The 24,663-nt window shown below is 30.5% G+C and overlaps 1 protein-coding gene across 12 annotated transcripts in view; it reads left to right on the forward strand.

The window, feature by feature from the left end:
- CNTLN (centlein) overlaps window positions 1-24,663 on the forward strand; it is a 427,436-nt gene that overhangs the window by 160,081 nt on the left and 242,692 nt on the right. For 11 of the 12 annotated variants that reach the window (XR_012484846.1, XM_074282960.1, XM_074282954.1 and 8 more), the window contains one exon: window positions 18,787-18,981. The exons of the other annotated variant lie outside the window; for it this stretch is intronic. Coding sequence is in view for 10 of the 11 variants with exons in the window: in XM_074282960.1 (XP_074139061.1) it covers window positions 18,787-18,981 (195 nt within the window). In the remaining variant the exon portion in view is untranslated. The remainder of the gene's footprint in view (window positions 1-18,786; window positions 18,982-24,663) is intronic. 12 annotated transcript variants of the gene reach the window in all.

The raw sequence follows: 24,663 nt of genomic DNA on the forward strand, positions 1-24,663 counted from the left end.
GCATTTCTCTAATCAGTAGTGATTTTATTTACCTTTTGTTTTTATTTATTTTACCTTTTATTCATATGACTTATAGATGGCTTTAATTTCATCATCTGAGAATTGTCTGTTCATATCCTTTGACTATCAACTGGGGAATAGCTTGTATTCTTATAAGTTTGACATGGTTCTTTATATATTTTAGAAATGAGACCTTTATTAGAAACACTGGCTGTAAAATTTTCTTCTTAGCTTTGTTTTTGTAGAAGTAAACCAGAGTCAGGTGAGATAAGAAATAAGAGATACACACAAACATAAAATAGAGATAAGCAGTTTTATGTGAAAAAAAGCAGGGAGAGTTATCATGATATCAGACAAAGGTAAAGCCAAAAGAGATTTAATCAAAAGAGAAACATGGGAAACTACCCAGTATGTTAGCCATATTAATCAATGTTGTTTAGAGTATTTAAAACAGAGTTTAGGCTGAAGTTTTGCTATGATATAGGAAATGATAAATTGATACAGTTAGAAAAATATAGAGACTTGGATTGATGAAGGAAGAAGGTATTATCCATCTTCAGATAAGCAAAGGACAAATTAATATAGTATGGTCTTAGTGTATATGTATGTGTATTATAGATAACTGCATATGTTTATATATATAGTTATGTATACATATGTGTTTATATCTAGGTATATATGTGTGTGTCTTTCTGCTTAATTGTAGTCTTTTGGGGGGGTGAGGAGGAAAGGGAAGAAAAAAAGAATAACACAAAAAGTGCATAGCATAGAACAAATGAAAACCTACAAGGAAGCAAAGATGGATAGTTTTGAACACGTATAGAATTTATTATATAGAATCTCTTGAAATGGATATTTATTGCTTCATATTTTGAATCCTCTCTTATGTTCTACTGTTCACATGATAACTTTTTTCTTTTCCTATTTTGTATTTAAGTTTAAAATAAATAAATTAATTTTAAAAAGAAAAAAAAATGGGCCACCCGGAATATGAGACATAAAAGCTTATTAAAAAAAGTAGTTCCTTAAAAAATTGGGCAAGTGAAAACGAATTACTCCATGATCTATCAAGAAAGAAACAAAATCAAAATAATGAAAAAATAGAAGAAAGTTTAAAAATATCCCATTGGAAAAACAACTTACCTGGAAAATTGATCCATGAGAGATAATTTAACAATTTTTGGACCACTTGAAAGCCATGAGCCTTGATATTATCTTTCAAGAAATTATCATGGAAAACTGTCTTATACTCTGGAAGCAGAGGATAAAATAGAAATTAAAAAAAAATATCCACCAGTTACTTCCTTAAAGAGATCCCTAAATGAAAACTCCCAGGAATATTATAGCAAAGTTCCAGAGCTCCAAGATAAAGGAGAAAATATTACAAGCACCCAAGAAGGAACACAATTAATTCAAGTGGCAGAAAAAAGTAGAGTATTCCAGACATGGTGAATTGCTTATATAAATTCATGGAGTTGAGAGCTTCATACTTCAGGTCTGTCCACCACTATTATTATCCTTATTTTACAGTTGAGGGGACCGAGACAAAATAGTTTAAATGACTTACCCATGCTTGGCTAAATTTGAAATCATGTCTTTCTGACTCTTGCTTGCTTCCGCTGTGCCAACAGAAATATTAATGAATATTACTCCAGACCTCTATGTACATATTATAAGTGTCGGTGTGCAATTCATTTTTCTTTATTGTTCATAAGTGAAAAAAAAGGAAATATGCTTGTGTATAGGAGAGTCTTTTCATTCCTTTTCCCTGTTTTGGCATTTTTATACCTGATACTTGGCAGTGTCTGACAAATAGTGTGGTCTTAAGAAATATTAATTGATTATTACTAGCAGTTAAAAAGGCAGCTGGATGATGCATTGGACAGAGTTGGACCTGAAATCAGGAAGATTCATCTTCCCGAGTTCAAATCAAAATTCAGATTCTTACTAGTTGTGTTATCCTGGTCAAGTCCCTTAGTCTTGTTTGTTTTGGTTTCCTCATCTATAAAATAAGCTGGATAAAGAAATGGCAAACCACTTTAGTAACTTTGCCAAGAAAATCCTAAATGGGGTTATAAAGAATCAGAGATGAGTGAAATGACTGAACAAAGTAGTAAAAATCCTTACAAAATTTGCAAAGGATTTTATGCTTGTTTTAAGAAAACATGAGATTTTGTTAATTTCATAGGAAACTAGAGAATAAGAGAAGCTTTGGTCAAAAGATTCACATTTTGAATATGGAAAGAATGTAAGTTAGACTTGTATTTTTGAAAAATCAGAAAGGTTGAAGAAATATTTTCAAAAGCAATACCTACTAATTCTTGGGCTGGGTCACTGATCACTTGCAGTTTATAGTTGTAGGAGTCCCATCATGTACCATTTGGCTTTACAGCTTTTCATTAGGGAAGTTCTCAGATACATTTTGATTGAGGAGGGAAAGGAGAAGTTGTATTCCTGGTGTTCCAATCTGTAATTCTAAATGCATTTTCTATACACATGTTTTCATATAATGATTAAGTTTGTTATAATCATTAGTATATTTTTATGCTTCAGCTACACACTAGGTGAAAGAAGGCTTGATCTACAAACTCCAAAACTATATCAGCATATTTTCTATGTAAAATTACATTTCAGATTTAAAACACAAGATTTACAAATGAAATTTTAGAGTATAGTCATTTATAAATGTGTAATCATTTGGATTGGTTGTATTTAAAGTTGACAATTTTGTATGAATTTAAAAACTAAATTCTAAAATAGGATTATTTCTTTCTTTCTTCCCTTTTATCTATTATGTTTCCTAACCCTTTCTCTCCTTTAATCTTTTCATTAACATTTAAAAAGAGAGATTTTTTTTTAATCTTCAGTCATTTAATTCACTCTGTTAAAAGAGTCACCTGTCAGTTTATCTTCATCTGTGGTTCTGAGATTACAGCCAATTTTCTCTCTCAAGTACTAAGACTTGTTCTCTCAGCTTTGTAGGAAGAACTTGTCAAGGAGAACAACTTAAGTTGTTCTTTGCCAATCTTTTCCAGATGTCTTCTTTTATTATCCCTTGAAGCAAGAAAAGAAAGATTTATTTATTTAAAAAAAATTTAAAATAATATTTTATTTTCCCCCCACTAATATGTAAACTTTTTTTTACATTCATTTAAAAAAGTTTTTGAGCTCCAAATTCTATCTTGCTTTCCCCTTTTCCCCTCTCCATTTCCTGAAAGAGAAAGCAGTATACATGTGCAATCATGTCGAACATTTCCATATTAATTTTATGTAAGAAATTTACTATATACAATATTCTTCTGGTTTTCACTTTACTTTGCTTGAAATTCATATAAAACTTTCCATTTAAAAAAAATCATCCTGCTGTCATTTCTTATAGCATGATAATATTCCATTAAAATCATTTCCCACAACTTATTCAGTCATTCTCCAATTAAGGATCATATCTTCATTTTCCATTACTTATCTACCACAAAAAGAGATGCTATAAATATTTTCCTATAAATAGTCTTTTCCCCTTAAAAAAAGTTCATTCAAATGAATTAGCAGTGGTATTACTAGATTTTTGAAGGTATGCACTTTTTTAGCCCTTTGAACATAGTTCTAAATTGCTTACCAGAATACTTGGATTAGTTTACAATTTCATTAGCAATGTATTTTTGTCTCAGTTGTCCCCTCCAACATTTTCCATTTTCCTTTTTTGTCATATTAGCTAATGTGATAGATGTGGTGATTCCTCAGAATTGTTTTAATTCACATTTCTTTTCTCAGTAGTGATTTGGATGCGATTTTTATATGACTCCAAATAGTTTTGATTTCTTTGGCTGTTTATATTCTTTTGTCTTTTTTGGGAATGATTTATAGTCTTATAAATTTGACTCATTTCTCTATGTATTTGAGAAGCAAGGCCTTTTTCAAGAATACTTGCTATAATATTTCTTCTCCCTCCTAGTTTTCTGTTTTCCTTCTAATTTTGGTTGTATTAGTTTTGTTTGTGCAAAATTTTTTAAATTTAATATAATTAAAATGAAACCATTCTGTATTTTATAATGCTGTTTATATCTTGAATAAACATTTTTCATTTAACAAAATGTATAATTTTTTAATTTAATATTTTAATTTTCCCCAGTTACATTAAAACAATTTTTAACATTTATTTTTAAAACATTGTTTAAAACGTTTGAAAACATTCCATATTTTCTTCTTTCCTGTTCCCCACTCCCTTTGAGAAAGCACATGTGAAGTTATGCAGAATATTTCTATAAAAGTCATGATAAATATTTATTTTGAAAGAACATGCCAGAAAAGGGTAAAATAGTTGTAATGGTTTTCTTCCCATCATAGAACTTTGTTTTGTCATTTTTCTTGGCAATTTTTTACTTTTTACTTGCTAGTTTCTTATTGGTATTGTTAAAAGAAACCCCCCTTCACCAATTCAGATCAGCAAGTATTCTGTGATTCTTAGTTTTAGGGAGTGGCCTAGGGTACTGTGAGATTAAGGGACTTGGCAAAGGTCATCCTGAACTCATAATAAAGTCCAGTATAGTGTAAACATAATTTTTATATGCACTGGGAAACAAAAAAGTGTGATTTTCTTTTTTCCAATATTTGTGTTATTATGGTAGTCTAGAACAGAATTCATAATGCCTTTGAGGTATTCATATATTGCCTTGTGGCCTTAAGTAAATAACTGTGGAACTATGATGTAATATTTCCCTATGTACAAAGTTGATAAATGTCTCAATTAGAGTTTTTCTAGCTTGTAAATAAATGCTTATCAAATGTGAATGGTAATCTATATACACAAAAAGTCATCCCAAAGTTCGTTGATTAACTTCACACCTCATCGTCTAAGTTAATGCCAAAATAAACCAATGCAGATATAAAAAGGATATATATATATGTAGCCTGCAAGGCTCTTTCTAGGATCATCAAATACAGAGAACTCCCCTGAGAAAGCTCTAGACTGAGAAATTCTTGGGCACCACCAGTAGATTCTCTTCAAAGTTGTTACATTGCTTATAAAGGACATCACAAGCCCATAGGTTCTAACTTTTAATATTTTGAGATTCTAGAGATGACCTGGAATACCCATTGCCCTGAATTTTAAAAATCTAAGGCAACCTAATGCCAGTAGGTACACGTGAGTGAAAGAGCTCAGAGAACTCAAAGAAAGATCATTTAGGGCTTTTCTTCCCTTCTACTTAGGAGTTAGTGGAGCCTTATGCTGGTACAAGTTGGAGAAAGGAATAAAAAAAAAACAACAACAATGTAATTAATTATTGGAAATATAGAAATCCTCTAAAAGAAAAATTAGTAACTTTATAACAAGTACATGCAGAAGCTGAGGGAAAATGGATTTACATGAATATCTACAAGAAACTCAGGAAGAGTGAAAAAAAATGGAAAAAAAAAGCAATGGAAAAGAAAGAATTAGAAAGAGAATATATAGTTTAGATGAAAAAGTAAATTTTTCTGAGAGATGGACTCCTGAAATACTAGAATAGACAAAACAAACCAATGATTTATTAAGAAAATAAGAATTATTGGAAGAAAAGCAAAAATATTAAAAAGTAGAAAAAAAAAAGTAAGATATATGATACCAAGAACAACCAACTTGGAAAACAAATTGAGAAATAATTTTAAAGAATAACTTGATTTACTGGAAACCGATTATAAAAAAAAAAGCCTGGATAGTGTTTCAAGAAGTAATTAATGACAATTGCCCAGATCTATTAGAACCAGCAGGTAAGTAGGGAAAATATAGAATAAATCTTGAACATTAACAGGAAAAGTTCTAGGAATATAAAAGTTCAAACTCAGAGCTCCCATATCAATGGGAAAAAATACTACAAGGATTAGGAAAGAAATAATTCACATACACAGAAATCAGAATCAGGATCATGGATAAATTGTTAAAAACCAGAAGAGATCTTGGAGTAATTATTCCAAAGTATTCCAAATGTTCCCCCCCCCAAAAAAATCCAAGCTTATAACCAAGACTAAAGTATCCTGCAAAGCTTACTATAATTTTTCAGGGGAAAAAAGACCTATAAAAGGAATATAGAATCTTTAAACATTTCTGAAGAAAAAAATAGAGCTGGGTCATTAATTGAAGTGCAGACTTGAGTTCAGAGGAACCTAGAAAGCTAAATTTATTTGTACATTTCAAAGAAGATATATGATTATTTAAAATTGAGATTCTATTAGACAAAAAAAATGTCTCTTTCACATCCTTAGTATTTTTAGAAAGTAGGATGTTAAATAAGAAAAACAGGTGAGTTGATTCTGCTCTGAGGGTTTAAAGAGAACGAGGAGATGAATATGTTTAAAAAAAATACATTGGTTAAAAGGAAGAAGAGAGTGATGGAACTTTTACTTTTCATAATTACATTCTCTAAGAAGAGTACAGAAATAAATAATGTATATATATGTGTGTATATATATATATATATAATATAAATAAATGATAAGAAGAGTACAGGAATAAATAAGAAAAATAGAGATCATATAAATTTCACTTATTGAAATGAACAAAAGAGTGTTGAACACACACAGAGACACATACGCAAACACAGCTTGGTATAAAAATACATCAAACTCAATAAGGAAATAAATAGAAATGGGTTTTGGTGGGGAGGACACGATAATGCCAGGAGGGAATAGGCATATGTAAAAAACAAAACAACAATAACAAAACCCCCAAGAGTTCTTTTGGATACTGAATGGAGTATCACAAGGGGGAAAAAGAAAGAAAAGCAGAATCTGTAGGAATGGGGAAAATGGTGTGGTATCTTAGATTTCTTTTAGCCAAATGATACATAATTGTAAATTTTTGTTCAGTGAGAAATGAAAAAACTATAATTTCACAGTCCTGCATAGTAATAGTTCATACACAATGCAATTGGAGCAGAATCAGAACAATTTATACAAGGATAAGAGAAGATAAAACCAAGATGGTAAGCAGAAGGTGTAAAGCAAAATTCCTCCCAAAACTCCAGATGTCTAGGAAATGCACCAGACTTAAACTTGATGGAGATATGGAAGAAAAAACCAAAGTGTGTCATGTTTTCCCTCTATTTAGAGCATTCCAGAGGAGGGAGACTGTATAAGTAAGCTAGGTCTAGGAGAGGTCTGAGCCTATGGAGAGAGCCAAAAGGTCCCAACTATTATCTTTGTTATTTCATCCCCATTTCCTACCTTTAAAATGTAACAGGGGTGCTCAAGACATTTATAATTATTTTAAAACATCTATACTCAAATCCTCAAAGAAATGCATGGTATAGGTACAAATTCAACTACAATTCTTGAAAAAGATGAAGCAAGAACTTTAAAAAAAAGAGTGCCAGAGGGAAAAATGAAAAAGAAATGAGAATATATGAAATAAAGAATAGGAGAAGGAATTAACTTGCTGTAAGGATGAAACTTTGTTCAAGCAATAAACTCTTTGAAGATTATAATGGATCTTAAAAAAGCTAATTACTTCCTCTATGGTATAACAAGCAATATTGAAATCAATAGATTGAAAAAATTGAAGAAACTATAAATTAAAGAATAACTTACCTGGAGATCAATTTGAGGAGAAAAAAAATTTAAAATTCACTCTACTACCTGACATCTTTGGCCAGAAAAAGAGCTTTGACACATTTCAATGATCAAAATTAAAATTTAATTATTAAAACTCACCATATCTCTTAGAACTAGTGGATAGAAATTATTAAAAATCCCAAAACAAGCCAATCCAAAATGAAAACTCAGGAATGTTATAGCCAAAACCAGAGCTTCCAGGTCAAAGGAAAAAAATACTATTAGTAGACAGAAAATGAAAGCATTTAAATATTGAAAAGCTGCAGTCAGGCTTTTACATCATTTTGCAACCGCAGCTATAAAGGAGTGGAGAATTTGGATTATAATATTTCTAAAGGCCAGAATCTAGACTTATAGCTAAGAATAATTTACTTAGGAAAATTAAATATAATATACACAGAATGAAATAGAGGAATTCTAAGCATTCCTGAAAAAGACCAGAGCTACTTAGAAACTTTGAAGTTTAAACATAGGAATTAAGAGAAATATATGAAAAGGTAAATATGAATGGTCATAAGTGATTTAAGAAGGATAAACTATTTACATTATGGAGACATAATATGTGGATTCTCTATGAATCTTATCATTAGTTGGAGTCATAGAAGAAGTCTAAGTAGATGGAAAACCTGGAAATGTTTCTGTTAGAAGGTGGAAAAGGAAGAAGAAGAATAATATACTGGGGGGGGGAATGGGGAAAATTATCCCATATTTTCAGCATAGGCAAGAATTCTGTAAAAATAATGAAGGGAAATGTGTGACATTTGGACCTTAGATAGTCTCATCTGAGCTGATCAAAGGAAGAAAAAATATATCCCCAGTGAGATAGAGATATGTATTTGACTCAATAAGATGAGTGAAAGAGGAGATGGGAAAAGGAAATGAAAGAAAAAATTAAAAATGCAAAATTAAGAAGATAGCAATTTTAAAGAAAACAAACTAAAGATTTACAAAGATATTTGTACCGCTTTTTGAGGTATCAAAGAATGGAAATCTGAGGACGGTGATGAACAAATTATATTGAATAATATGATAAAATACTATCTAACTTTAAGAGATGATGATAGGGATGATTTCAGAAAAACCTTGGAAGACTTGTATAACTGATAAAGAGAGAAGTGAATAAGGTGGTGTCATATCTAGATAGTAGTTGGTCTGGAAATGAGCAGAGCCTATTAATGACCTGAAAACTCTACATGAATCAATAGGATGAAATAACAAATAACAAAAAAAGCTAAGGTGACTTCATTAAGAGGCTCAGTGCCCAGAGATTTTTAGGTGCTAGCTCTTATATTCTGCCTTCATCAGATTCATTCTATAAGTATTCTGTTTCTAAGAGTTTTTGTAATGTGCTGTTATCTCCAGAGACTGCCGATTGCTCTCTGGGAGGAGATCTGCTGTGTCAACTCAAATTTCTCGGACAGATTCTTCTTCCTGTAGAGAGCCCTTGTCTCCAGAGAGTTGCCGCCAACTCTGGTCCAGAGTAGTGACTTCTTCTTCCTATGGAGAGCCACCTCAAGTCTGGCCCAGACAAGACTAACTCCAGACTCAGTGCTGCTCTCTTTTATCCTCCCAGAGAATGGGCGTGGAGTAACTCAGGGGCTTCTGGGAAAATATACTTCAACCAATGAACTTGTTCCTCTTAAACATGCAAGCTCCTCCCCAGAGGTTCGAAAGGGGTAAAATTCTTCCCAAAGGCAGGAACTAGAGAATTGTTAAGTACCGACTTAGCACTTAGTAAGAACCCATCATCTCATTATCTCATTAGCACTTAGTAAGAACCTAACAAGTTTTGAACAGATTTTAATAAATTGGTGAGGCTTAAGAGACCAAAATAATGGAAAGTCCTGAGTTTTTATCATATAACAGTTGATTTAAGGAAGTGAGGTTATTTGAGCTAGGGATATTTAATAATTGTCATTAGGGATTTGAAGGACTATGTATGGAATAATAAAAAGTCTTTTTAAAACTTCTTTAATAGAGAAGCAAAACTCACTATCATATTCAGAAATTATAGATTAATATCTCACATAGAAATACTTTTTAGCAATTAAAATTTTCCACAGATATTATTTATTTCATTAGGCCCGCAGATACATTAGAGGTATTCAAAAAAAGATGGTAGTTTTGTGTTTAGATATGGGTAGGCTATATTGGGGCTTCTTAAATTTTTTTCCAATCATAACCTCTTTTCACCCAGTTTTTTTATGTGACCTTGAGTATATAAGTATAGTAAATAGATTTACAAAACAAGCATTTACTGATAATAAATTATAATTTTATCACCTTCACAGTTAGGTACATAACCTTGTATGGCATTGTAACCCATAGCTTAAGCAGCTTTGGATGAGATGATGTCTGAGGTTTCGAAGTTATTGAGATCTCATTTTTTTGTATGATTCTTCAGTTTATCTTCTCCAGATTAATAGATACAGATTCTTATTGTTTTTAATATGTGTAATTTTCATAACCTTAATAATTCTGGTTTTTCTGTGTATCTGATAAGTTTATCAAGAATTTTACTTGAGGTTTCATATAACATTTTAGCTAATCTCTCATGTAATCTTGAGTAACATGCTGCTACATTGCAATTATGTAACTTTATTATCCATTGTGACTGGTGCACAACTGATTGTTAGCTATCTTATATGTGTAATAGTTGGTTTGTTTTTCTAAGATATTTTAATATATAAGTAAGATTTAACTAACATTTAGGAAAAATTCTCATTAGAATGTTTTCATGGTATGATTACTATTATAAGAAAAGTCTTTTAAGGTTCATGTAGGAAGTTAATGTTTAGACTATCCCCATCTTGTAAGTGTTAGAATAAGGGAAAATATTATATAGCATTGTATACTTTCTCCTTTACTTCAGATTTCTCCATACTGTTAAATTTATATTAGCCTGGAATTCCATGTCGTCTTAATTTTCCCTACACTTTTTGTTTTTGTTTCCTTTAACAAATACTTATTAAATGAATTGATTTTTACTTTATATCTTTCTCTAAATCTACTGTATTTATATTTTTAAAAGTATACATGGTATCATTGATACTTGATATCCAGTTATCTTCAAAATAGATTAAACTGAAGCATACTTTGATTTAACTTTGATCACAGTGAAGGATTAAGTCACATTTTCATTAGATATATCATTGACATCTCTTTTCCCTCACATACAAATTCACCCCCAAAATAATTATTCAAAGATTTTACATTCAGATAAAAAATAATAGTAATCAGAAGAAACAAAACAGCCTTCATGAGCTTTATTTTTCCTTTTGTGTTTTTTTTTTATGTACTTTCTTCACAGTTGCATATTCAGTCTTTTCTATGTGGAATTTAAATATGAGTAAGAGCATGTCAGTATTCATATTCTCTAAGTCATTCAGAAAACTTTGGTTGCTAAATATATGTTTTTATTACTTTTTATGTATATAATGATAATTAAAAGACATGAATTGCTATCATTTTGATGGAATGTTAGGTTACACAATTTGAATATTAACTGTACATTAAATCATGGATTTTTTCCAGTGATATGCAGATATGAATTTTTAGTCATGGAATTTATTATCTTTTTTAGTGATAAGTAGGAAAATGTCTATAAATAAAATACTAAGTATTATGTTTTATTTTTCTTTAAGTTAGTATTTATTTTAATTTGCTTTCTGTACATTATGGTTTAGTACTAATGAACCTAAGAACATACTAATTAAAGTTAAAGATCAATCAGGCAAAGAACACTTATTATCTGCTATATGCCAGGCATGGGTATACAAAAACAGAGAATAATACAATTCTCAACAAATTTACATTTTAATGTACAATAATTACATATATTCAAAACAAGCTAATCTGGAAGGGAGCACAGGTTGGGGATCAGGAAAAATGATTTAATCCTGGAAATAGATTAAACCACTTGAATACTGGAAAAATAAGTTGGGGTTACATTATTTATGACTTTAAAAGCTTGATGGTAGAGTTTATATTTTATTTGAAATGAAATAAGGAGTCAATGAAGTTTATTATAAGAAACATGACATGTTCAAATCTGTGCTTAAGGAAAATTATTTTAGCATCAGTGTGAAGATTGAAGTGGGAAAGGACTTGAAACAGGGAATACAATTAGGAGGCTGTTATAATAATCTAAGGTGCTGATGGAGTCTTGAAATAGAGTGATAGCTGTGTATATATTTTATTAGATTCAGGAGAAGTAGAAATGGCAAGGCTAGCAAGTGATTGGATATGCAGAGTGAGAGAGAGTGAAGAGGGGATAAGACTGAGGCTATTTGGAAGATAGGAATGTGTGGAAGAGTGGTGGGCTTTAGGGAAAAAAATGGTGAATTCATTTTTGTATGCTTGGGATTTGAGATATTTCTTTGTTGTCCAAGTTGAAATGTCCAATTTACAGATTTGTGTTACAGAGCTGAAACTTAGAAGAAAAATTATAAGATATAAAATTTGAAGTTATCTTCTTTCTCCTCATAATAATGGTTATATGATGCTTTAAGACTGCAAAATTTACAAACATTAACCTACTTGATCCTTACAATTATTTGTTAGGTTGCACTGTATTTGAATTTTTAACATCATAGTTATTTAAATGTTTCTTGAAGAAGTAAGAATAGTGTTAAGGAAATGAAAGATGAGAAAATCACCTACATTCTAACACAAATATTCATGGAAAAATCCCTACTGGAGATGGCCCAATTTTAAACAGTGAAGAACTGATTCTAAAAGTTGACTAAAAAGGAGATTTGGACTACATGACCTCTAATGAAAATTCTTTCTAGCTCTAGATCTGTGATTCAGTGGTCCTATGAAACCAAGTCATAAGATGTTCAGTGATTTACTCAAGTTACAACATTAGTGTTGGAGAAAGGATTGAAACTCTGGTCTTTTTGTTTCAGAATCAAGCATGGTCTGAGGGTCTAGGGCTGGTTTAAGGGCCTGGGATGTAAATTAATTTATTAATTCAATCCAAACAGCTCTCCTCTAGATATTTCCCCAAATGAATTGGCTTTCTTTCTCTGCCTCTAAATATTGAAAGTGGGGGATGTATCTGGATGTCAGGTCTAGAGCAGAGTTGTCAAAAAAACACCTGCAATGTAGGTCAAATACCTTTCAGCAATATGGTCTGAACCAAATTAAAGGGTAATTAGGAAATATTTAGTAAAATAAATAAAATATAATAAAACACAAATAATGTTAATATGTTATTTTTTAGTCAATATGTGCCAGCAGGAATCCTTATTATGATTGTGGCCCCCATATCTATGTAAATTTGATACCACTGCCACCTCTTAGTTTCCCTTGCTTTTTTACAAGACTCATCTCAAATCATTTTCTGCAGAACTTCCCCTCTAGATTTTCTTTCCTTTTATATTTTGTAAATATTTTGTTATTTGTCTTTTGTTTCCAACATTATATTGTAAGCTCCTTAAGATTAGGGACTATTTTAACTTCTCTTTGTATATCTAATACTTAGCACAGAGCTTGACATATAATAAACAATTAATAAATTTTTGCTTGCTTATGGGGAGAGCTGGACAGTAGCAAGGCAACTATTTTAGAAATCATGTTCTCTAGAAAAACTTAATCTTTCTAATGACACATTCAGCTTTCTTATTGATTGGTGACTATAAAACAAAGCAATTGAGTTTAGTAGAGTAAAATTCTACCTTAGTACCAGTCTTTTCTCTCTCTACATTATTTTGTATGAGCAATGAGACTGATATTCTTAAAATCATGTCCTACCTAGATTTAGAAATATTGTGACTTCCTGTTATTTCTAAGTTACAGTATTCTCAACCCTGGCATATGTAATAATCTTCACACAACTTTTATTTTTATTCTTATATTCTTCTACCACATACACACACATACACACTGTTACTGGAAAACTGGCTTGCTAGCTATGGTCTTTGCACAAGTCTTCTCTAATATGTTGAATATTGCACTCATTTCTCACCTCTACCTTATTAAATCTCTAACTTCCTTCAAATTGCACTTCAAGTGTTCCTTTTCTGTTTTTCTCTTCCCATTTTGCTTCTAGTTAGTACTTTCTTTCAATATTATTTTGTTTGCACTTGGTATTTTTTTTTGTGAATAATTGAATCCCATAATTAGAATAATGTCTTTAAGGATAAGAATTGTTTTATTTATGTTTTGTATAACTTTATATTTGTTAGATACTTAATAATTTGTTGACAGTGTCTGACTCATAGTTAATGATTCATAAAGGTTTGAATAATTGAACAATGTTTCCAATGCTTATGTGAAAATCATACAAAATTCCTTTAAAGTTATAATATCAATAACTGTTCAGTAATTCTCTGATTATTAACATGAAATGAAGCACAAAATAGGATTAATATATTCATCAAAATTTTTTGATTGTGTTGTAGAGACTGAACAATGCAGAGTCCAAATAGTAGAATGATTCTGTATTCTGCACAGGATTTCAGGATATTCCTATTTTCAGAATTGTAGGACTCAGAATTATTTGGAGCGTATTAAATACAATGCATGATCATTCCAAAATATTTGACCTTACAATCTATACAAGAAGTATCAAGTGGTTAAAACTAAGGTTTATCTTTTTAATATTCTTCTTCTTCTAGTTTTGCTATATCTCTGCTAGTCTGAGCATATCATAATATCTGAATTTTAAAAGTTTTTTGTCAATAATTTTTGAATAAGATATACTGAAGAACTGCCTATAAGTAGTTTAAAGGTGATGATTACAGAGATGTACTGTACAATTACAAAAGATTGTGGTTTGGTCATAGAAAAATAGCAAAGTATATATGATAGAGTCTCTCCAGGGTCAAAAGATGTAGAAAATATTTCCATCATATTGTATAGAATTTGTGTGGAGAACTGATGGGAAGATGCAGAAAACATGGAAGTCCTCTTTTGCTGGCTGTTTTAATGGAGGACATCTTAACATGAATGTTTGAATTCTATAGATATTTTGGAAAGATGGCTTTTGATTTTAAAAAAAGCCCCCCCCCCCAAATTAGAATCATTGTAATATAAAATTTTAGACTTTGGAGGGACCTTTGTGATAAATGTAGTGTTGGATAGAAGACTGGTTTCAAATTCCATCTCTTCAGCTACTGACTTTTCAACCTTGGACAGAGTCACTCAATCTCTTTAAGCCTTTTGGTTAAATAGGGGTAATGACACTAATTTCTATTTCCCTCACAGATTTGGTTTTAGGATAAAACAATGTAAAATAGTACATTAATATGAACTGTTAAACTGTAATGTTCTCTTTTCTCTAAATTGTAATTGTTCTCTGGGTGCAGGTTTCTTGCGGAGTTTCTGAAGGCAGCCTTAGTTTCAGTTCAGTTCAGTAATCCCAAAATGCAGCCAGGAATTAAAGTCCGGATCCTTTATTGTGTCCTTCAAAATCCTGAATTTTTTCTTGAGCTCAGTTAGCTTTCTTAGAGGTCTATCTCTCTCTTCCCAAGAGCTCTTTTCCCAATGTCTCCAGCCAGCACGAAGGTTGCAGTGGGAATGAATCTGACTGAATCTCCTGAGAAGTTTTTCCAAAGTCCTCCCTGGCCCTAAGAGCTTCTTGCTTATATGGTGCACACTGAGTATACACCAACACGAGGAAACCATTATTTGTTGTAAGATTAAATCAATGCTAAATTAGATTTAACCATTGTCTCCTCAATTCCACTCAGAAGCTTGTTTCAAGTTCTGGCCCATAACATCTCCTTGTAGGTCAGATCAATCATACTGAATTAGATAAATATATCCATTCCAATGACTTAGAATCTTGTAAGAATCCTAACATTAAACTACTTCATTCTCCCTCGCAAATTGCTCACTTGTGTTTATATTCTTTTTTATATCGCTTGTTCTTAATGAAATGGGCAGAAGTCAAATGGAAGAAGGTTAAGGAGAAAAAAAGAGAATTATTAACTATCACCAACTTTTAAATAATAATTAACTGTTTTGCCAGCCATTACACAACAAAATCATAATAATTTTATTAATGTTCTCACTTTGGTAACCTAATGCCAAATTCTCAATATTTGTACTGCATCCCATTCACTGATTATATGAGGCTATCAAAACAAAACTTTGCCTTTTGACATATCCTTTGATTCACCTCTGCTATTAGATACTTTAAATATCACCTAATGAGCTCTTATAGCTTCACTCTAATTCTAGCTAATCTTTTCTTCTAGCTAATCTATGTAGAAGATAGTATGTCAAGAAAACTCAAGCCTCCAATATGGCTCTCTAAAATTTTCAGCTACCCAAGGACCTATCATGTCTTTCCATTCCTTTCCTACCTCCTCATAGAAAATCTCATTGCATTAGCTGTGTTTAGCTATTTTTCTTGATGGTAAGATTTAGTAACATAAAATTTTTATATTTCATAAACAAATATTCCTGACTTTACAAAATATTTACAAAAATATTTAATATAATTCTGATAAAAACATTTTCTATTAAATTCTGTAAATACAGATTATATTGCTTTTAATGGGGAAGGGAAGGTAGAGTTAAAAAGCAGCAGAGTATATAAGCAGTTAATGATGGATGGCAATAACAAAGGAACTCAAATGGGGATAAGAATCCTGGATTTTTAGGAGCTAAAGAAAAAAAGCGGGGTCCAAGGCTCTGATAACATGATTTTAGCTCTTTTATTAGTTGGAAAGTTATTGACCTACAAGATAATCAGTCTAACTGTTCAAACTGTTCATTGTCCAGGAATATTCTAGCTTTTGGTGGAGCTGTGACTGTATTGTTAGCTACTCTGGGGATGGCAGCAGTGGTTTTTTTTTTTGTTTGTTTGTTTTTGTTTATTTGTTTTAATGCAGTTTTAGAATATTGAAAGCTTTCTTTTACTATCAATCTCTAGTTCAGTCACAGGTCTTGTAGTACTCTTGAGTCAACTATTATCAGGATCAGTAATGGTTTTGTGAGTAAGATGTGCAATTCCTGTAATCTTGTTAAACTACTAAAACTGAATTGTGCCCAAGTATTTTTTATAAATTTATACATTTTTATTTTTTAAAATTTCCAATTAGTGGATTGGTATGGATAGGTAGAATATCATTCAATTTCTACTAATATTTTTTCCTCAATAGTATTTTATTTTTCCAAATACACCTAAAATTAGTTTTTAACATTCATTTTTATAAGATTTTGTGTTCCAGGTTTTTTTTGTCACTCTCTTCCTTGCCTCCTCTCTCCCTAAGATAGCAGATAATCTGATATAGCTTAAACATGTACAATTCTTTTATACATATTCCCATATTATTCATATTGGGAAAGAAGAATCAAAACAAAAGGGAAAAATACAAGAAAGAAAAAAGCAAAAAAAACCCAAACATGTGGGTGACTTTGAACCATATTCAATTTCCATAGTTCTTTCTAGATGCAGATGGAATTTTCCATCCCAAGTCTATTGGAATTGCCTTGAATTATTGCATTGCTGAGAAGAGCCAAGTCTACCATAAATTGATCATCACATAATTTTGGGCTTACTGTGTATAATGTTCTCTTGGTTCTGCTAACTTGAACTAGCATCAGTTCAAGTAAGTCTTTCCAGGCTTTTTTGAAATCAGCCTGCTCATCATTTCTTTTAGAACAGTAATATTCCATTACCTTCATATGCTATAACTTATTCAGCCATTCCAAAACTGATGGGCATCCAATTCTTTGCCACCATAAAAAGAGCTGCCACGAACATCTCTGCACATGTGGGTCCCTTTCCCTCCTTTAAGATTTCTTTGAGATATAGACTCTGTAGTGAGGCTACAGTCTCCAGAATTATTGAATCGGCTCCCAATTCCACTAGCAATGCATTAATGTCCCAATTTTCCATATTCCCTCCAACATTTATCATTATCTTTTCCTGTCATCTTAACCAATCTAAGGGTTGTGAAGTTGTACTTCAGTTATCTTAATTTGTATTTCTTTAACCAATAGTGATGGAGCATTTTTAAATATGACTACAGATGGCTGTTCATATCCTTTGACCATTTTTGAAGTGGGGAATGACTTGTATTCTTATAAATTTGAGTCCTTTCTCTATATATTTTAGAAATGAGGCCTTTATTGGAAATATTGCCTAGAAATAACTTCCCCCATCTTTCTGCTTCCCTTCTAATGTTGGTTGTGTTGGTTTTGTTTATGCAAAACTTTATAATTTAATGTAATCAAAATCATCCATTTTGCATTTCATAATGTTCTCTAGTTCTTCTTTGGTCATAAATTCCTCTTTTCTTCACAGATTTGATGAGCAAACTATCCCTTATTTTACTAATTTACTTATCACCTTTTATGTCTAAATTATGAAACCATTTCAACCTTATCTTGGTACAACATGTGAGAAGTTGGTCAGTGCCTAGTTTCTGCTGTACTCTTTTCCAATTTTCCCATCAATTTTTGTTAAATAGTGGGTTTTCATTCCAGAAATTTAAATCTTTGGGTCCATCAAACAGCAGACTGCCACAGTTATTGAGTATCAATTACCTGACAAATACAATGCAGAGTTCAAAAATTGTTTTTGTTGTTGATACACATGTAATCTGCAAATTTTGCTGTTCTTTTGTTCAGGTTGCTATGGTTTGCAGTTCATGTCTTTTCATGTTATTGATGATGGAATTTTTTTCTCAAAAAGAAAAATATTTATTCCTAACATAGACTTGAATGTATCTCTATTTCATATATACAAAGTCCAGATTTCTTATATGTATTATTCAAGATCTTCTTTAGTCTCAGACAATAAAACATTTAGTAAATGCCTATTATGTATACCAGGCACTGTGTTAAGTTTTGAGGATATAGTCTCTGCCTACAAGGGTCTCACACTTAATAGAGGTGGCAACAAACAAACAAATATGAACAAATTATTTATAGGATAATAAGATTACAAACAACAGAGGAAAGATATTAGAATTTAGAAGGGTTGAAAAAAGTTTTCTGTGGAAGATAAGATTTTGGTTGTGATTAAAGGAATCTAGAGATGAGGAGGGTATTGAATTTTGAAATATCTTGTATTATTGCATAACTTTTATAAGTTTATATCATCTTCATAAAGAAAATGTAAATTTTTGAGTGCAAGGATTATATTTTAAATATATTGCCTAATATGTTACCTCATAGACAATTAATATTTAAATTTATTATTAACAGTATGATTAATTTTTATTTATTTTTAAACAGCTTTACAATGAATTAATAATTAATTTTGAAGCAAAGAAAGCAACCGAGTCTCTGCTCCGGAAAAACATTATTTGTCTTAAGGATCAACTAGTTCAAAAGGACCAGGATATAATGCAACTGACAGAAAAAATTAATGAATTTGAAAAAACTTCACACTTAGTAACTCGTACCATCTTTCTAAATAATGTGGAACAGGTGAGAACCAGTTTTTAAAAATTTTACTCATATTGATTTTGATGAGAGCTTAAAATAAGTATACTTGCATAAAATGGGAACTAGTTTAGAAAATGAAAGTTAGTTTACTTATATTCCTTAAAGTATTTCACAAAATTATTATATGAATACTTAATTAATTTAATATAATTTTTGGTAACATGCATTATTCATCAGTTGGCTGTAGTTTCCTTCAGTATAAACCAGATTAACAATTTGTTTCTGTTTTGATAATATTCTACTATTTGATAATATCCTACTACTACTAGGATAAGGAAAAATGAAGAGAATACATTTCCTTCATATATAGTTATGATCCCTAAAGAAAAAAATGTGGAATTAAATTCTAAACATGAGGAGACTGAAATTAGAAAAGATAAAATTATTTGTTTATGTTACTATTATAATAGGTGGAAGAAGTGGGGATTTGATCTAGAATCTCCTGACTCTTAGTTTAATGCTGCACCTATGACACCATGCATGTTTAATAATGAAAGTTTATAAGTAATCTCTCTTATTGGGAATTGGTTTAAAATTGTTTTTTTTTTTTTTCACACGCAAAAATGAAATCCAATTTATTTCCTTTTTGCTTTGCTTTTTGTGCTTGATATTCAACATATATTCTCCAAGGCTGATATAACACTTTGGAGAATAGAAAAATCAAACAATAGAAATCCCTAATGTCATAAATATTGTTAATTAATGTTTTCCTCCAAATTCCTAATTTACTAATTTCTAAATTCCTAATTAAATTGTTAATTTAAGTGTGAGTTTTTAATTGTTGCTGCAGGTATTGTTAGGCCAGGCTGATGTGTTTCATTAGAAACAAAATATTGAAATAAATTCATTAAAACAAGCAATAAATAAATCATTTTCTAATTTTGTTATTTTTATAGGTAACAATTTCCACATAGCTTTACATAAATACCATAGATCTTTGTAGCTGTCTTTTTTATTATGTTTGCTAGTAATAAGAATTAATGGTTTAGATGATCTCAAATGGTATGTAAAAATTCAAAAATCATTTATATTTTATTTTATTTATTTTATTTTATCTATCTATCTATCTATCTATCTATCTATCTATCTATCTATCTATCTATCTATCTATCTATCTATCTATCTATCTATCTATTTTTTTGCTGAGGCAATTGGAGTTATGACTTGACCAGGCTTACATAGCCAGGAAGTGTTAAGTGTCTGAGGCCAGATTTGAAGTCAGGTTCTCCTGACTTCAGGGCTAGTGCTCTATCCACTACACCACTAGCTGGACCTCATTTATATTTTAAATGTGTTTTGTGATATTGTTCAACTATAAATTTATCTGATAACATGGGAATGTGAACTACTTTATAGATAATTAGGAATTCACAATATGGTCATTAGTTTGAATGAGAGAAAGATGATAAACCTCATCTTTTGTATTGATGAAAAATACTAACCTTCATTGCTTATCTTTCCTAGATAATATTTTTTTGGAGTAGTGTAAAAGGGTGCCACTTGAAAGTCACAGTTGATTTAAAACAATGATTCTTGTTGTTAAAAAACTTTAAAAATATCTTGATAACTGTATTTCAATATAATTGTTTTTCCTTATAAGCCTATAATATTTATAAACATTTATAAAATTTTATTTTATGCTTTTAGAAACATGATTCTTGGTAAGTGTCTTTCCAAAGTGTTTAATGTTACAAAAATTTTAATAACTCCTGGTTTAAAAGAGAACCTGTAAGTTATTCTGGCTGCTGTAAAAGTATTCAGGGAGAGAAAAATTTGTATCATGCTGAATAGGGGATAGTGAAAGGGAAAGTTCAAATGTTGGGAAGAAATAGATAAATGAAAATAAAGAAATAGGAAATAAATTCAATCAAATTCAAAGAATTTGGGATAAAACAGATAAATATGGATAGAGGGAATAAGAAGTTAACTCATATCAGAATGTCATATAAGCTAATTGTAGGGACCAATTACTATTTTTTAAAAAGATTGTGATAAGTCAGTACAAAAGAAGAAAATGGAAGAAAACACAAACTCAATATTTATAACTTTACATATTACAATATTAAATGATCCAAAAAGACAAAAGTAGAAAAATTGGTAAGAAAATAAAACCAATGAGCTTCCAGATATCAGTGAATCAATAAATACATATTTATTAAATGCCTACTATATATCAGCGACTGCCAAATCTTGGGGACATAAAAAAAAGGCAAAAGGCAGTCTTCAACTTTCTTCCAGGATCTTAGAGTGTACACAAAACACAAACAAATATATGCAAAGCCAACTACATATATATTATAAATATGAATTAATTAAAAGCAATAAAACTACAGAATTAGTTTTAAGAAATCATAAGCTCCATAGGATATCCTTGAAAGCAGGGACTGTCTTTTGCTTTTCTGTGTGTCTCTACTACTTAGCACTGTACATGGCATATAGTAGGTGCTTACAAAATGCCTATTGGTTCTCAGTAAATGTAGGAATATAACAAATCTGACCTTTTCCCTTATTGTTTTTTGAAATTATTCTAAAAATGCAAATGATGACAGTTAAGTGAAATACGTCAAAGAGTCTGATCTTGGCAAAGTAGAGAAAAAATGATCCATATATGTTGATAGCCTTAATGATTTACTTAGAATGGCTGTAAAATTAGTCAATTAGTAATCATTTATTAAGCATCTTCTATGTCTTAGTTATTGTGCCAGGCATTGGGGACACCAAGCAAAAATGAAATAACTTCTGTAGCTTACATTCTATAAATGAAATGACATATATCAAATAAATATACACAAAACATAGAAGAGAATCAATAAAGAAATGAACAGGATTTAAAAGATACATGAAATAATTGTTTAATATTAATTATTATTCAATAATATTTAATGCATATCACTTAATAAATTAATTTAATATTAATATAATACTAATATTTAATCCATAATACATTCAACACTTAAAGAAAGATTTACATAATAACAAATAATTAGAGCACTATAATAATTAAGTAATGATAAATAAATTGCTTATGCTGGAGTAATTAGGCCATTATAAAAATAATAATACTGTATAAAGTAAGTCAGCTTGTTCATCATTTTTATGGAACAATAATATTTCATTGTCTTCATGTACCACAACTTGTTCAATCATTCCACAATTGATGGTCATCTACTCATTTTCCAATTCTTTGCTAGTATAAAAAAGAGCTGCTGCAAACATTTTTTCACGTGTGGGTTCTTTTCCCTCCTTTATCATTTCCTTGGGATATAGACTTAGTAATGGCACTGCTGGGTAAAAGGGTATGCACAGTTTTATGGTCTTTTGGGCATAGTTTTAGATTGCTCTCCAGATCCAGTGGATCATTTAACAAACTCCACTCAGTGCATTAGTCCCAGTTTGTCCAGATCCCCTCCAACATTTATCATTATCTTTTGCTGTCATCTAGCCTATCTGAGAGGTGTGAGGTGGTACCTCAGATTTGTTTTCATTTGCATTTTTCTAATCAATAATGATTTACATTTGTTCATGTAGCTATAGATGGCTTTATTTTCATCATCTGAAAATTGTCTTCATATCTTTTGAGCATTTATCAATTGTGGAATGACTTGTAGTCTTATAAATTTGACATGGTTTTTATATATTTTAGAAGTGACACCTTTATCAGAAACACTGGGTGTAAAGATTTTTTCCCAGTTTTATTCTTCTTTTTTAATCTTGTTTCTGTTGGTTTTAATTTAATGTAATTGGAGTTGTCCATTTTGCTTTTTATAATATTCTCTAGTTCTTCTTTGGTCACAAAAATTGCTGGGAAAACTGGAAAATAATATACCAGAAACTCAGAATAGACCTACATCTCACATCCCATACCAAAATATGGTCAGAATTGGTACATTATTGAGTCATAAAGGATGATACCGTAAATAAAATAGGAGAGCAAGGGGCAATTTACTTATCATATCTTTTGAGAAGGAGAGAATTTATGTTGAAAGAAGAACTAGAGAACATTATGAAAGGCAAAATGGACAACTTTGATTACATTTCCAGCATTTTTTGTCAAATAGTGAGCTCTTATTCCAGAAGTTGGAGTTTGGGGGGTTTATCAAGTACTAGGGTTACTATAGGCCTTGATTATTGTGTCATGTTTATCTAATCTATTCCACAGATCCACCACTCTGTTTCTTAGCCAGTGCCTAATAGTTTTGATGACTACTGTTTTATAATGTAGTTTTAGGTTTGGCAATGCTAAGCTATCATCCTTTTGTATTTTTTTCATTAATTCCCTTAATATTCTTGACCTTTTGTTCTTCCAGATGAATTTTGCTACTATTTTTTTCTAGTTCTATAAAATAATTTTTGTTAGTTTGGTATTGCACTGAAGAAATAGATCTTTTTAGGCAGAATTGTAATTTTTTTTTTTTATATTAGCTTAGCCTATCCATGAGCAATTGATATTTTTCCAATTGTTGATATCTGATTTCATCTGTGTGAAAAGTGTTTTGTAATTGTATTCATATAGTACTTGTGCTTGTCTTGGCAGGTGACTCCCACGTATTTTATTTTCTCTACAATAATTTTAAATGGAATTTCTCTTTCTATTTCTCACTGATGGGCATTGTCAGTAATATATACAAATGCTGATAATTTCTGTGGTTTATTTTATTTCCTGCAACTTTGCTAAAACTGTTTTAATTGCAGTAGATTTTTGGATGATTTTCTAGAATTCTATAACTATATCATTTCATCTGCAAAGAGTGATAGTTTTATTTACTCATCTTCTATTCTAAGCCTTTTAATTTCTTTTTCTTTTCTTATTGCTAAAGCCAACATTTCTAGTACAATGATAAATGATAGTGGTGATAATAGGCATCCTTGTTTCACCCCTGATCTTATTGGGAATATATGTAGTTTCTCTTCATTACATAAGAATGCTTCCTGTTGGTTTTGGATAGATACTGATTATTATTTTAAGGAATACTTTAAGGAAACTCCCTTTATCCCTAGGTTCTCTAGTGTTTTTAATAGCAATAGGTGCTGTATTTTGTCAAAAACTTTTTCTGCCTCTATTGAGATTATCATATGATTTATGTTAGTTTTGTTATCAATAGGATTAATTATGGTAATAATTTTCCTGATATTGAACATTTCTGTTTATAAGTCCCAGTTTGTCATCTTTCTGATAAGTTGCTATAATCTCTTTGATAATATCTTATTCAAAATTTTTACATCAATATTCATTAGAGTCTGTAACTTTCTTTCTCTGTTTTGACTCTTCCTGATTTAGGTATCACTATCTTATTTGTGTCATGGAAAGAATTTGGCAGTACTCTTTTATCAATTTTTCTAGACAGTTTACATAGTATTGCAATTAATTGTTCTTTAAATGTTTGGTAGAATTCACTTGTGAATCTATCTGATCTTAGAGCTTTTTTTCTTGAGAAGTTCATTATTGGCTTATTCAATTTCTTTTTCTAAAATGTCACTATTTAAGTAATTTATTTTCTCTCCTGTTAATCTGGGCAATTTATATTTTTGTAAATATTCATTCATTTCAGTTAGATTGTCAAATTTGCTGTTATATAGTTGAACAAAATAGCTCCTAATCGCTCCTTTAATTTCTTTTTCATTTGTGCTAAGTTCACTTTTTTCGTTTTTGATGCTGGTGATTTT

The sequence above is a fragment of the Sminthopsis crassicaudata genome, chromosome 1, assembly GCF_048593235.1.
Source record: "Sminthopsis crassicaudata isolate SCR6 chromosome 1, ASM4859323v1, whole genome shotgun sequence".
NCBI lineage: Eukaryota > Metazoa > Chordata > Mammalia > Dasyuromorphia > Dasyuridae > Sminthopsis > Sminthopsis crassicaudata.